General features: G+C 41.9%; 1 protein-coding gene and 1 long non-coding RNA gene across 2 annotated transcripts in view; both read right to left on the bottom strand.

Annotated features, from left to right (window-relative positions):
* Positions 1-10,737, bottom strand: part of DNAJC1 (DnaJ heat shock protein family (Hsp40) member C1) — a 106,974-nt gene extending 96,237 nt beyond the window's left edge. The window contains exon 1 of the mRNA XM_054647238.2: positions 10,411-10,737. Within this exon, the coding sequence (XP_054503213.2) occupies positions 10,411-10,575 (165 nt within the window). The 5' untranslated portion in view covers positions 10,576-10,737. The remainder of the gene's footprint in view (positions 1-10,410) is intronic.
* Positions 10,738-13,907: 3,170 nt separating this feature from the next.
* On the bottom strand, positions 13,908-14,594 carry LOC143695707 (uncharacterized). Its single transcript, XR_013185216.1, has 2 exons — positions 14,506-14,594; positions 13,908-14,398 (listed from the first exon to the last, which is right to left on the bottom strand). It is a non-coding gene; the product is annotated as an uncharacterized LOC143695707 (long non-coding RNA).
* Positions 14,595-15,050: the final 456 nt, after the last annotated feature.

The raw sequence follows: 15,050 nt of genomic DNA, 5'->3' as shown, positions 1-15,050 counted from the left end.
ACAAATCCACTGTACAGCACCAGACTGAAAGGTACCACCAGGAATGCACCTCTGAACATTGTTAATCAAAAACTGTGGCAGCTGAAAGGTATGGGGGGAAAATGGATTGCAAAACATGGTTATGTTCACATGTGCTCCCCAGTGACACCATCTATTGCCACTGGTTTCATTGCTTTTATTAAAGAAAGAAGTGCAAGGATAATACAGAAGTGCATAAACAATAAGAAACAAGAGTAGAAACAGACAGTACATTAACAGCATTCCTTCAAGGCATCCAAGGAGCTTATGGATGACATGGAGGGATGCCCTAACTGGAGACAAACACCCATACTATGCAATGGAAGCAGGCCCTCACTGACCATCAGGATGCATTGCTCAAGACAATTCCAGACTATTGCCAGATAAGGCAAGGGTGTTTAGTACTCTCAAGTGCACTAAAAATCACATTATTTTTTTAACTGATACAGCAGCTATTGTCCTTTAATCTAAGGTCATTAAACAGAGGTCTGCAATTCCTCCAGAAAATTAAGGTGTCTACAGATCATATCTGTTTGTAGGTAAGAGAGGTAAGTGTATGAAAGGCCTAACTCATCATGATTGATGAAATTCTTAAGTCAGTAATAAGTTAAGTCTCTATCTCTCCAGCAGACAATTAGTTTAATTTTTATTTCCTTTAAAACAAAACCAAAAACTCACACAACTGCTTTCTAATTAAGCACCTAGTATTACTCAACCAGAAAACACAAAGACCAAAAATATTGACTACATGGAGTAATAGTGCCCTCCAGCATGGGAACTCTGTACCATGTAAGTGAGAATAAATATAAGTCAGCTACAAATAATCTCCAAATACAGTACACAATTTATATACAGAAGAAGTTTGTTCTTTCACCATCGTAAGCTGCAAAAAACAACTGATTGGCTGATCCCCTCAATCTGTACTTCAACTATGAAAACTCCATTCTCAACAGACACAAGCCAACATTTGAATTTTTTGCTTTGTTTTGAATGTTGCTGACTTAGCTTGGAGTGTGGAAAGGCTTCTAAAGAAGAAACAGAAAATTCTGAAGTAGAATAGAAACTGCAAGGCTACTAAAGAAGAAATAGAAAATTCTGAAGTAGAACAGAAACTGCAAGCCACACGAGTTACATCATGACAGAAGAAATACTTTTTATTCAATAGATAGGTAGACTCAGACTGGAAAACACATCTATTTCAAGTTTTAAATCAATTCAAAGAAATGCATGAATTGAGTAAGATTTTTATTAAATCTTAATAGGAAATGGGAAGAGGCTTCCATGTAGGATTAAATTTTACAGACTTTTTTGTAGTATAACATTTTGGCAGCCACTGCTAGACATCCAGTAAAGCAATTCATAATATGACTTAGACTGTCACAAAGTTAAATGGCATACAAACTCTTTTATGCTCCCATCACAGCATTTATATCCCACAGAAGAACACTACAGAAATCATTGAGTTTGAAATGGTGATTACTGAATATAAAAGCTAGCCTAAATCAGTTTGATAAAACCAATTTAGGCTAAATAAATAAATAAAACGTAATAAAGCATTGATCAATCACACAAAAAAAAAAATCATTTGCAATAGTTTTATGGGTAGGTATAAACAATCATTGTCCCTTAAAGGAGAAGCTATTCGACCCATATCAGTGCAATAAGGCTATTTCACAGCCTTCTCATATTCTCATCAGTACTGAATGCTTCCTTCAACAAGTGAAAGTACTTTACAGTATTGGAGACAGCAGCATTTCATAATTACAGCCCATGTGGCAAGACCCCTTTAGTTTTTCCTTCTCTCTGCAGTCATACAAGCATTGCCAAGCAACTTTATTTCAACAGCTCCTATGCATCGTCTGGTTTCTTCCACAAATTTTCCAGATTAACACTGATAAGGAGGAGTTTCAGATCTATCAGAGACTGCATATGAACCTTCTTCACTTCTCACCCCACTGTTCATTTGACATCAGTAAGAACAGTTTGCAAGGCCTGCAACCAGGTCATTTAGGAAATGTGCACTTAAGCAAATCCTCAGATGAGAGCCCAGGAATACACAATCCCACTTTAAACTGTTACTGTTTGCATAGCTGTAACATATACCATGTGTACAACACATTATCAGGTATGTGAGACTGTTTACAAATCACTTTTACACAGAGTTAGTAACATCCAAACAAGACTGACATACAAACAATAAACAAAAGAAACCCAGAAACCCCAAATCTCCTCATAATTTAGTGAAACCCAACAATTTTACACTGCAAGGGAAAAAAAAACCAAAAGAGAAGCAAACTTGTAACCTCCACAGCAGCTAGCTAAGGAAAAGCACAAAGACTAAGCAGCAAATCAAAAGCAAACCTGCAGATTTTCATATGCTGCATGAATTTTGTTAGCCCACAAGGATTCTGTGGAAGACCAAAACATTTCAGATATTAAAATGAATAAAAGGAGGAAATTAATGTGTATCAGACCCACTCTTAGAGACAAAACAAACCCCTCTGTTATCACTTACACTCTCATTCTCACTGGCTCAGCTGCGCAACAGCATCACAGACTCTTTGTTGCCGGCTCTGCTGAGAGCACAAGAAGCACCAAACCAATTAAGGAACATCTTATATGCTGAATTCTCATTTTATTTTTTAAATTTTACCCCATACCTAAAGTTAAAATAGCACCACAGATACCTCCAAATATCTCCCTTGAAGCTACAGTTTTCTCTAGATCTGATTAGAAAACCTTGTTTATCTTAATTGTAAAATGACTGTAGATGGAGCATAAAAGCTTTATCATTCAACAGAATGAAATTAGGGCTGCCTCTACGATTTTTTTTTTTACACAGCTTTACAGACAAATATGATGACTACAGTCATCATATCCACATCAATCCACAGCAGTCAAGTAGTAAAAGGCCCACTGGGAAGTTGTTTACAAAATCCCATGTTAGATCAATTACGTAGCTGTGTCAGATACCACCATGGGCACATACCTAGAACTTCAGCAAAGGAGATGAATTTTGAACCACCATAAAATGTAGAGCTTTTGTAAGCACCAAAGGCCACCAGTACAGGTTACCCACTCTTCTACACTAAGAAATTGGTCAATCCTTTCAATGAATTACAGATCAAACACAGAACTACTTGGGAAAAAAAAACAACCAAAACCATTTTTTACTTGTGCAATTTGAAGATCAAACTATTATGGATACATCCTTTAAAGAATTAGTGACACAAGAAGTATAGAGAGAAAGAGCTGAAGCATTATTGCTGCTGCAGACAGAAAAAAACCCAAAACCAAACCAACTCAAGACTGCTTGTTTTATCCTTTTTACTGCACTTTGAGTACTGTCAGCTCCCTTGGGTTCCCAAACATAATAATTTCCTACTGCTGTATGTTCTTCTAAACAGCAAGAAAGAAGAAAAAGATAACCTGAAAGAAATCAGGAAAGTACTACATGAATGAATTGTCAGGGAAAGTTAAGAGTAAGTGTCTTTAAAACTACTTAAATTGGTAGATTCCAAAGCACTTCTGTGTCTTGAAAAAAGGAGACAACATTGAAAGAAAAAAAATTCTTGGACAACATCCAAGTAGAAATTTAATAGGCAACAATGCAGAAAACCCATTTTTATGGAAAATACAAGCTTTACATGTCTAGATGTCTCAATCATTTTTATATGCAACAACACTGAACAAAAAGATAAAGGCAGGGCATTTACAGAATAGAATACATTACCAGCAGTTTACCTCTAAATTCAGCAATTAAAAAAAAATCCCAAAACACACAGAAACCTGTGCCCTGCACCATCCCCAGATACAAATGCTGCAGTTTATCATTAGCACTTCTCTATGGTGACTCTTACAAGCCATTAAACTACTCAAAATCGAAACAACTTTGTTCTACAGGATCCAAGTGAATAATATCAATGATGACTTCACACAACCTTAATAATTTACATCTTCTGGGACAAGCAGAGTTTCCAGAGCTGCTGAAAATCTCAGTTCTATGTGTAACTTACAAGTAACATATTCAGAAAGGAAGTTTTTAACCATAAAGGGATGCAAAGCTGTGTCCCAGTAACATACTAAGAAAAACCACACAATTACTTTTATGGAATGAACTGACATTACAGCTAAATCCACCAGAAACAAAACTGGACTTTCTGATGATATTTTTGTTTGAACCAGTTTTGAACCAGCATTGCCTCAATGCTGACAGCACATTCATGGCCTTAAAAGAAATACAATTTCAGAAATTACTAAAATCCCTCAATATTCAAATAAAGGTCTGCTACTACTATCACCCAGTTGTGTATTATGGAAGTTAATTATTTTTGAAAGCTTGGAGCAAGAAAATGGAAACATTTCATCTAACTGAGAATTCTGATGTTGCAATTGACAGTGCATTTCAATCTGATGCCTTCCAATTTAGATCTCCTTAACACATACTTTGAACAAGAAGCAGAAAGCAATCTCAGAACAGGTTGAGACCATTAGACATGATGTTTAATCACCAGCTGAACAACTTTTCTTTGTCAGAAATGAGTGAGACACCAAGGTGCTACATGGCTCCATGTCATTTCAAAGCACACTTTTGAAGGTCACAGTGAATATCTTATTTGTCATGCAAGATAAAAAAATCTTACAAAACAAAGCAAGAATAGCTTACAGCTCATAGTTTTGACAAAATTATCTGAAGAAATGATGTTATAATCACATGCAAGTGAAGTTTTGTCTTACTTGATCAAATACTTCCAAAGCTTGGAAGACTGAACTGCTAGATTTTTGCTAAATTGTTTGCAGATGATGCACACTCCATGATTTTAGCAACACTGCACCCACATACTCTAACCTCAAAAAGCAGCAGGGAGGAAAACAGCCTGAAGTGGTAGAAGAGCAACCAAAATACATCTATGGAGAGCGATCCACCTTGTCATGGGGAAGAACAAACAGACTGCTGACTTTCTGGGCTACCCCTCCTTATTTCCCTCCTTCCTTGCTCTAGCTATGTGCACCTTGCCTGCCAAGAAAGACAGAACTGCATGGGTACAGGTAGGCTGCTCTTGATGAGGACTTAAGAGTATTCCTTGGACAGACACACATGAGAGAGAGCTGTCTCTTCCCACTCAGAAGGGACCAATCTATGTACTCAAAGCTCCCCAGAAGTTCTATAAGAAAAATAATAGTTTAATGTAGATTTTTTTTCTGGACAATAACCCATTCAAAGCCAGAACTACAGCAGGATCAGACAAAACAACACCGGTAACTTCCAGATCACCATTATTTCTGAAAAATACTAAATCTATGTCCAAGAACTTTATTTATATAACATAGAAATTCACAACTTTTGAACTGTGGTGATGTATGCATTGCACGCCTCAGTCAATGCATTTGCATAAAACAGACCACGTAGAAAGCTTACTGAGAGTTTTCTTCCATCTCCAGTAACACTTGATAATACCATAAAAGCCACACAGTTTGCTTTGGTGTTCATTCATTTTCTTACAGAGCAATGCCAAGAGGTGCAATTCAGTGTCAGCAATTTACTAGAAACTACAGTCTTAAAGGTGCAGCTACCTCACACTTTTAGTGCAGCCCAGGAGTGTGCATGTAAATCAAACTGCTTTATTGTACCTACTGACTGCATATCATGAAGCAGTCCTGGAGTGGATGAACAGGATTCCTTTCAGAGAGAACTGAACCACAAGGTGTGAAACCAAGAGTGCAAACAGCATGCTTCAACACAAACAGGCATTGAGTCCATGCAGCCAGCCTGGAGTTAGTTCAACAACAAGGAAAAAAAAATCCCCAAAATGCAAACAGTACGGACATCAGTTCCACAGTACCAAACATTGCAAACATTGCATTCTACAGACATAACCCTGTCAGATCCTGCTACTCGACACAGTACACAACAGCTCATCTGTTCCAGCATTCTTGAAAGAAGCCTATTAGCCCAACACATCCAGCTCATCTGGAGAGGTTGTGGTTTCCCACAGCCATAGATATCCAACTCCTTGGTTTTCATGTCATGCATTTTCTTGGAGTTGCTAACATACCAATGTCTCATAGGCTTCAGACCAAAATCAGGCTCTGTACCCACAGTTCTGACTTTATGCTGCAGCATCATCTACCAGACCCATCATCTTGCAGTGGATATAACACTCTTAGTTCTCTGCAGTAAAGGCACACAAACACATTAGAGCCTGGTTCAATACGAAGCTCATGTGCCATAAGAAAGGCATAAGCCAATATTGAAGAAAATATCCCTCTCAGCATTTTTCAGGTTACATATTTATCCAGCATGCTGGCCAGCAAGTCCTACTTGTTAACTCTCCCCAAGAACCTGAGCTCCCAGGGCCTCTTCCACTACCCCAAAGAGCACTCAGAGTGTTTGTTTCCCTGCAATGCACAGGCCTAGCAGAACTCCCATCCCCACCCCTTCCCTTATGTAACCAGCAGTGGAAGCCAAAGCCTCATGCAGCCCTTCCTTGTCCTGACATACAACACACAGCTCCACACAGCTCAATTCCAGCAATACAGCTGGACACAATAACTGTTACCTAAAACTTTTTTTATCAGATCCTTTGTATCCAAGAACTGTATCACAAATTTCAAAAGACATACAGAGGCTTGCAGTGCATTCCTGGCTGCAAGTCAAAAAAAGTGGAAGAACAAATAATTCCTTTGAAGCCATATTAACAAGCTATAATCAAAAGCATATTTTGGGAAGAAGAGCCACAGGTTCAACTGATGCAAAGTTGATTTATCCAAAGCATATCACATTCATGAAGGTATCAACTATTAAAATCTGTAAGAGATGATAACATTAACTTGACCCATTCATTTGTCCACCACACAAGCTTGTAGCTCCTCAGATCTTCCTGGAATTTTTCCAAGATGTTAACATCACATTCCTGTGTTCTCATTCTTGGGTAACTGGTCATCATATTACTGAGTCTGCATAGCCTCTGGTTTAATTCTGCTGCTTCATCTGAGTTTTTAGATGAATACTATTTGGTCCTGATTCCTTTGTTGGTTTGAAACTGGCTGTATTGTAGTGATTAATGAAATTATTATACCATCAGATTTGTCAAGAGGTTATGATTCTATTTTCTTCAGTAACCACTTGGGGGACAGGGAAATGCAACCTTTTCTCAAGCCCAAGATTACATCCCCATTCTGCTAGGTCCAACTTCTTGAAACCAGCAATGTTTTATATCAATCATTTAAGTTAGTTACATCATCAATTTAAGAACCACCAAAGAAAGGGAAGGTAGAGCAATTCCAAGGTTGGTCAGAACAGCAATAGTAACAACATAACAGTGCAAGACCTCCTCATGCTATGGTACTATTAGATCTGATAAAAACCCAAATAGACAGATTGTGTCCTTGTATAAAAATCAGATACTTCTTAATCTAGGTGCTCACCCCTAACACTTGGGGGTTGGACAAGAAGGGACCTTCCAACCTCAACCATTCCATGAGCACTTGTAGCTTGCTCAGCCATCCCTCTTTGAAATCAGGAACAAAGGTCAGTTATTTAACAGCAAGGCAGTCACAATCTTACTCTTACTTTGTCGTTCCACATTCAGAACCACAACAATCACAACAATTTGTGTGAAAAAATCCACACAGCGGAGGCTTCACCAAAGCATGTTTGAGAGCTACAGCACTTCCCACAATGCCTTCTGCATCTTGTCAGTGGAGGTCAGCATCAGCTTCTGACATCATGTATGAGTTCAACAATCAGTGCCACAATTCTCCCATCAAAACCTAAGCTGCTTTAATGCCTTAAGGAAGCATTAGAGTCATTCCCTATATTTTTTCAAAACACAAGATGACATGTTTAGAAGAAATCTGGCAGCCCTGATACTGTACTGTTAACAAACACAGTTGAGCATCCATATCTCAGATGTAGAAGTTACATCCTGCATAATGGAGAAGTACTCCCTCTCCCAGAAGTTCATGAAGGAAGAAGGGATTATCAGGACATGATACAAGGCAATGAAACAAGAATGGGTGGCAGGAAAAGCAAGCCTTAATGAATGAAAGATAATTAAAGAGTTCAAAGGAGTGGCCATAAAGGCTATTGTCACACACACAGTCAACTCTTGTTGACAATAAAACCACCTGAACTCAGGGGAGGAAACCTCTAGTACCAGAACTACAAAAAGTGAAATTACAGCACTATAGTCAAAAGCATCCCAACTAACACAATAATGACATACAAAACAAATAAGCTCCATTAAAAGTATTAAAAAATAGCAGAAGACCTGAAGAAATGTGCAAACATCACACTGAGATATTATGGTAAAAGACAGCTTTGTGTTGAGACATCCAGGGTAGGATACAGCACACCTGGAATTTGTGCACTTCCCCTGATCCTGTCACAAGACCCATTACCCTTCTCATAAGGTAATTTGAACAGCAGCAGCTGCCGAGCAAGGCACTGCAGGACAACATCCCTTCAGGATGACACAAGGATCCTGTTGGGAGTTTCAGATACAGAGCTGGAGAAGCAAGCAGCAGGAACAAAGGATACAGTGTGAAAGAACCTGTAAATCCACACAGCATTTTCCAATCTTACAGATTCCTATTGAAGCTCAACTCCCAACACTGCATACTCCATTATTCCACTCACAGGTTTATTCTGCTGCATGTGTACATTTCCAGTCTTGGCTATAATGACAAGATGAGTGACCTCTTTAAACAAAAGTACACTTTAAACAAAAACCCCAAAAAAACTCTGTTTCATTTGTGTTGCACTTCCATCAACTTTTTCCTTGCTCCCACACTGCAAGTGATGCAAATTTGCCATTATGACTAAGAGTAGAAATGTGAACTAGAAGAATATTTGCTAAACATTTTGCTAAGCATACAGGCTAAGGTAGAGATTTGGCCCTAGAAGAAAGGACTGTGGAAGATGTTAACAAAGAGTTGCACATCAGACCTGAACATCACTAACAGAAACTAAGTTTTGCATACCTACATTATCTAACACTAAAGTTTTCTTTGAGAATTAACACTTAGACTTTTAGGGTCTTGAAAATGAAACATGAATAGCAGTGCTTGCTGGGTTGTATAGTTGATGGTATTCCATAGTATTTAACACTGGATGCTCAAGAAGGACTGAAGGAAAGAAAGAGATGAAACAGAGTCAGAGCAACCACAGCCAGTAGTTCCCAAAACTGGACACTTATACATTGCAGACATCTTCCCTCTCTTTTTAGACATGGCCTTAGTGAAATGCACCTGAAAATACAGTCATTACTCTCAAAATCTACAAGAACTACATCAGAATAAACTTCAAGGTTGGAAGGGAAGCCATTTAAATAGGATCAATGCCCAGAATATAGCACTGGAAAAAGAAGGCATTAGGGGTACAGAATGCACTAGGAGACAGAGAAAGAGCAAAATGTCTTTTAGAGATTCTGGGTGAAGTAGCAGCATATAACGAATTGCGTATTTCATTATTGAGGAGAAGAACACTGATTGGAAGAAAGTAAAAAAAGTGGTTAAGATGCATGTAGAGACACCGAGTAGGGTCACACATAGAGCAAACCATCTAGAGAAAAGAAACTGCATCATAAGGGAGCCCAGACAAGTGATACAAGCTGAAGATGCCAAGCAGCAATGAAACCAGCAACCGCATCCAAAATGTACACACAAACCATGGGATAAAAGCGTTCCTAACAGGAGTTCCTGTCTTGACCACACTGGCATGAAAAATTAACTGAAGGTGCATAACAAATTCTTTAAGATAATATTAGGTGTTACTGATCAGAGAGAGGTGAAAACCACACACAATGACCAAGGTACATGGAAAGTAAACAAATATAACCATCTACAAGCCATTAACACAGCAAAGGGTCACAGTCTACCACACGGCATGGGTGAGAGAAATATGAGCCGCAACACATGGTGATTCACAATCTTAAGATAAGGACATAGCAGCTATGCAGAAGGAGGGAAAGGTGAGAAACTGCCATGCCAACGATATGAATGGGAAGTGTGAAAACCCCAGAAGCTACTTTTGTCTAGCTGTAGATGCATTTGGAGAAAATGGGATATGTTCAGAAGAGCAACAGGCAGTAGGAGCACACAAAGGTGTGGGAGAGAGAGGGTGATTTCTGGTGGGGCAGGAAGGAGAAGCAACAGAGCAGTACCTGAAGCAGAGCAGAGCCCCCGCAGCGGGAGGGGAGAGGCTGGGAAGGGACAGGCGCGTTGCCCGGGGGGCCAGGGCAGAGGAGGGTGACAGCGCCAGGCGAGGGCCGAGGGCTGGCGGGGGGAGCCGGGCAGCTGCCCTGGGCTCAGGGGCACCGGTGACCGGCGGGAACGGGGAACGGGCTAGGGCAGGGGGGCGGCGGCGGGCGGGCTCGGTCCCTCGCTCACCTGCTGCACCCCCAGGAAGTCGTAGAAGTTCCGCGGCACCTCCTCCACCAGGTCGAAGAGCTCCAGGTCGCCGCTGTCCCAGGCGCGGGCGCGGGGCGCAAGCAGCGCCAGCAGCGCCAGGAGCGGTAGCAGCCGAGGGCGCGGCGTGGGCCGCAGGCGGGCCATGACCCCCGCCTGCGGTGGCGGCACCGGAGCGCGGGCGGAGCGGGGACGTGCCCGGGGGGCTCCGGGGAGGCCGCGCTCGCCGCGGCGGCCGCTCCGCTCTGAGGGGACGCGCGAGGCCTGGGCCGGCCCCGGCAGCGGCGGTCCCACGGCGGGGGAGGGGTGAGGGGGGGGGTGCTCCCCGCCCGGCCAATCGCCGCCTCCGCGGCTCGTGACGTCACTCGCCCCGGTAACCGCCGGCGCTCGCGCAATGGAGAGGCCGGAGGGGGAAGGGCGCGAGCGGCTCCTGGCGCGAGCTCTCTGCGCGTGGACGCCCCGCCCCGCCCCGCCCCGCCCTTCCCCCGTCCCGCCGGGAACAGCGAGGACGGACACGGACACGGACACGGACACGGGGACACACACGGGGACCCAGGAACACACACGGGGACCCAGGGATACACACGGGGACACAGGAACACACACGGGGAGGGCTCCGGTCCCTCGCGGCTGCCGCCGTGGCCGTAGAGCCCCGGTGTTTGTGGAGCCAGCGGTGCCCGCGAGGCCCCTGCGCGCTAAATCTTGTTTCGATTTCCTCTCTTCATTAACTCCTTAAGGGCGTGTGTGATTCCTGTAACCTACTGCACCCTAAAATCGCTCCGCCCTGCTGTTAGTATCAACCCGATTTTTAAGGTGTTGTCCCCGAACCTTTCGTTCTTTCCTAGCTTAAATGAATGTGAAATGTTTCACCTGGGACGCTAGATGAGAAATTAGATGGGAACTTAATGGCCGAACAATACAAATTATCAGCATTAAATCACTTTTCTCTGGCACGGGCAGACTCCTCGGCACACCCCATCTGTTTCGTCTCTCTCGAAACCAGGCCTGGTTAATAACTCACTCTGGGAATCTTTTTAAGAAAAGAGAGATTCACTCATCTGAAAAATATTCATGAACTAAATTTTTAAAAATAGGGTTTGCAATTTAAGAAAAAAAAATCCCAAATACCAATCTTATCTGCACCTGAATTCACCTATGCTACCATTTACAGAACCACTGTACAGTAGAGTGCTTCCTTGGATGCTCCATGGGAATACCAGGATGTGGCTTTATAATACACTCTGCTCAGTTCTGAGTAAGGAGCTGAACCAACACAACCATTATCAATTTTCCAACTCATAAAGTATAGAGTAGTCTTAGGTATTCTCTACTATTGAAACTGTTCCCTTTTGTATAAACTATTTAAATATTAATTAGATTGATATTTAAACTCATGTTTCCATATCCCATATGTATGCCCACTGGGCTTTTAGGATCACAATTCTGCCTCCGGCTCCGCTTTCTGAAGAGTCCTAAACCCATTTGCCAGGAAATGATAATTTAGCCAACAGTGCCTTATATAGACCCTTTTAACTTACCCTTCATGAAAAGGTGCATTTATCTGTTCATTCTTATAATCTTTAAAAAGGTTTCTCCCACTTGATCACAAAGCCAAAAAACGTTCATTTTTAGAGAATGACAAAGTAAAGTCATTGTTTGTTAATTTATCAGCTGCTTTGTTTGGCTGGAGCAACTGAACCTGGTATAGAAAAATTTCTTCCCATGTCCTTACTTGTTAATCTGTTCTGTTTTGCCTGTCAGTATCCACAGTATAAATTTGTTGCCCTGTATATTTACATTATCCTTCCTTTCAAGTCTCAAGCTTAATTGCACGAAAATACCACCTTTGGATTCAAAACATTACCTACTCATAAGGTGGTAGAACAAAGTTTAAAAATACAAAGTATCCTCAGAAACCAGGGGCAAATAAAGAGCTCAATAAGGTAGCATTATTTCCATACCAGGTGGAAGATTTTTTAAAATGTGAGATTAGTGATATTTCATTCCCCTTAACAGATACTTCCAAATTCTCCTTTCCTTCTGACTTGTTCTGTATTTTTCATATCTACTTGCTCTTGCCTCATTAGCTTCTAAACCTCCTTCAGTTGATGTAGTGCGATGATGAACCTTGAAGAGAAGCATTTGTTATTTTGATCTTATGTTTTGGCATTTGGAATGTGTTATGAAAAATCACTCCTTTCAAAACCCACCTCTGGCTGCTCTTGCTGAAACTGTTAAAAAAGCCTTCAAAAAACCTGATAAAAACAAGTCACTTATTCCATACTACTGAGACTAGGGAAACCTCTCCTAACACTGATCACAAATTGCAGGTGGCTTCTGGCACCAGTGCTTCTGAGAACACAGCAGATAATGCATATTTTGAAAGAAATACCTGAGAATTCTTCAGATCAATTATGGCTTTTTTAGTCAAGAGGAATGTGAATTTGGAAAGAATAATAGGGAAAAATGTGCTAATGTTAATGGGATTATGATTATCTAAAATACATATTTAAGAGATCTCTTAATTTAAGCTAGCACAGTTAAATTATTCCAATTGCTTTTAACAATGGGAGAAATTTGAAACTCATTTTTATTCTGCTCCTTAAACCATTGGAACAGAAGGCCTAATCCTGCACAGAACATTTCCAAAAGGGATTTTTAAGAAACTCTACACTATGAGATTAGTTTAAATGTTTCCATTAAAATGGTTCTGTACTCCAAGCATAAATACTGAAATTTTGGGAAGAAAATGCTGAGAATACTATTAAAATGCTAGAAGTGCTTCCATAATAATGAAATCTCCTTCAGTTTTCTTCTTTAAAGTCATAAGAGTAATGAAAAGTACTTCCCCCTTCTCCAGCACTTCAATTAAAGTCATATTAGGCCTCCCCCCCGCAAAAAAAAACCAGTTAAAATACAAGTCAGTTCTCTCTCTTGCCTTCAGAGAAATATTTAAAATATAAAACAAACAAAATAAAATTCGGCAATGCTTGGCCTCTCTATGAGCCTGCAACTACATGTGAGACATCACAAGCAGTTGAATTGGGAGACTGGTGAAGATTTAAATCTCACTATTTCAAACTCTGACACAAAGGTAGAGGGGAAAGGAAAAGATTACACATGGCTTTTTCATCATTGTCTAAAATGACTCCTGTTGGGAAGCATTAGTAATTTTTTCCTGTGACTCAGCCGTGACATTTAAATTGCTAGAAGATCAGAGAAGAGTTTTTAATCCTGTATGTAGGCTCTGCAGCTGGGCAGCTCCTTTCACTGAAGGATACAGAGAGCTATGAAGGCAAGGATAGCATTTCCTTTCTGTGCCCCAAATTTGCCTGCACATGCAGACAGGTGTCACTGAAACAGGTCCACTTGGTCATGAAGCTCTACTTTACAAAGCATAAGGGAAAGAAGCATTTACAGAAATAATTTGTTTAAATAAATCTCTGTTCTGACACTAATTGACAGCAGCACCCAAGGCCCAAGGCGTGAACAAGTTATTATTAGCGTTTTTAACAGCACTGAAAGACCAACATGCCTCATGAGCCCAGTAGGATTCACACGATCATATTGCGAATAGCTAAAGAGCCTGCGATCTCGGGGTCCCAAGTGAATAGCAGCCGTCCAGGGGAAAGAGCTTATTAAGGGACCACCCCTTTTCTTCCTGAAGATAAAGCCTTATCTCCAGCAATTGGACAGCCTGACTGCTCTGCAGTCTGTTCCAGTTCTCTCTTCCGGCTGGTTAGTGTAGGTGCTCGGCGTGGTTTTGTGCATGGTTTTGTGCGTGGTTTTGTGCATTGACAGGGCACAGGGAGCCTCTCTCTGCTCACAAAGCTGGCTCAAGGGTTCCCTGCGCCCTCCCCCCGGCCCAGGCGCTGCTTCCCACCTCTGCGCCTCTGCTCGCTGCCTCCGCAGCCGCGCTCATTCAACTCGTGTGGGCCACGTTAGAAGTCAAATGGGTGAGATGATCCAGCTTTAAAAAAAAAAAAAAAAAAAAAAACAAAACCAAAAAACAAACGATCAAATGAACAAAAAGCCCCCAAAACCACAACACAAAACTGCTCGCGCACACGTACGTACACACGCACAGAAAGACTCAGATGTTTCACTGATCCAATTCACAGCCCAACCCACGAACAGCTGCACTCGCACGATCACGGGGACAGCGAGCCCCGACGAGGGAGCCAGAACGAGAGGGCAGAGCAGGCAGCAAACAGCCCCGCTTAAAGTGGCTTTTCCACTGGCCAAAACCCCGCAGCACAACTGGAGCCGGAGCAGCTCCCCCGGCAGCAGGGCAGGGCAGGGCAGGGCAGAGCGCAGGCAGGAATTGTCACATCCCAGCTGCAGGAATTGTCACATCCCAGCTGGCAGGAACGCCGCAGGACTCGCCCCGGAAGGGAAGGAGGCTGTGCTGCCGCAGCGGCGGGGCAGCAGCAGCAGCAGCCCTGCTCCGAGCGGTGCCGCAGCGCTCCGTCCCCATAGGCGACTGGCCTGGCTATTGCCTTTTTAAGGATTTTTTTTCTGAAGTCAGAGCATTTTGCAGATGCAGTTTAGCGTTTAGCCACGCGATCAGGCGAATGGAACGGAGACGGAGAGAAGATGACATCCAGAGTGGCAGTGGGAAA

This window comes from Agelaius phoeniceus, chromosome 1, assembly GCF_051311805.1.
Source record: "Agelaius phoeniceus isolate bAgePho1 chromosome 1, bAgePho1.hap1, whole genome shotgun sequence".
Classification (NCBI taxonomy): domain Eukaryota; kingdom Metazoa; phylum Chordata; class Aves; order Passeriformes; family Icteridae; genus Agelaius; species Agelaius phoeniceus.
This window is presented reverse-complemented; position numbering and strand designations above follow the sequence as displayed.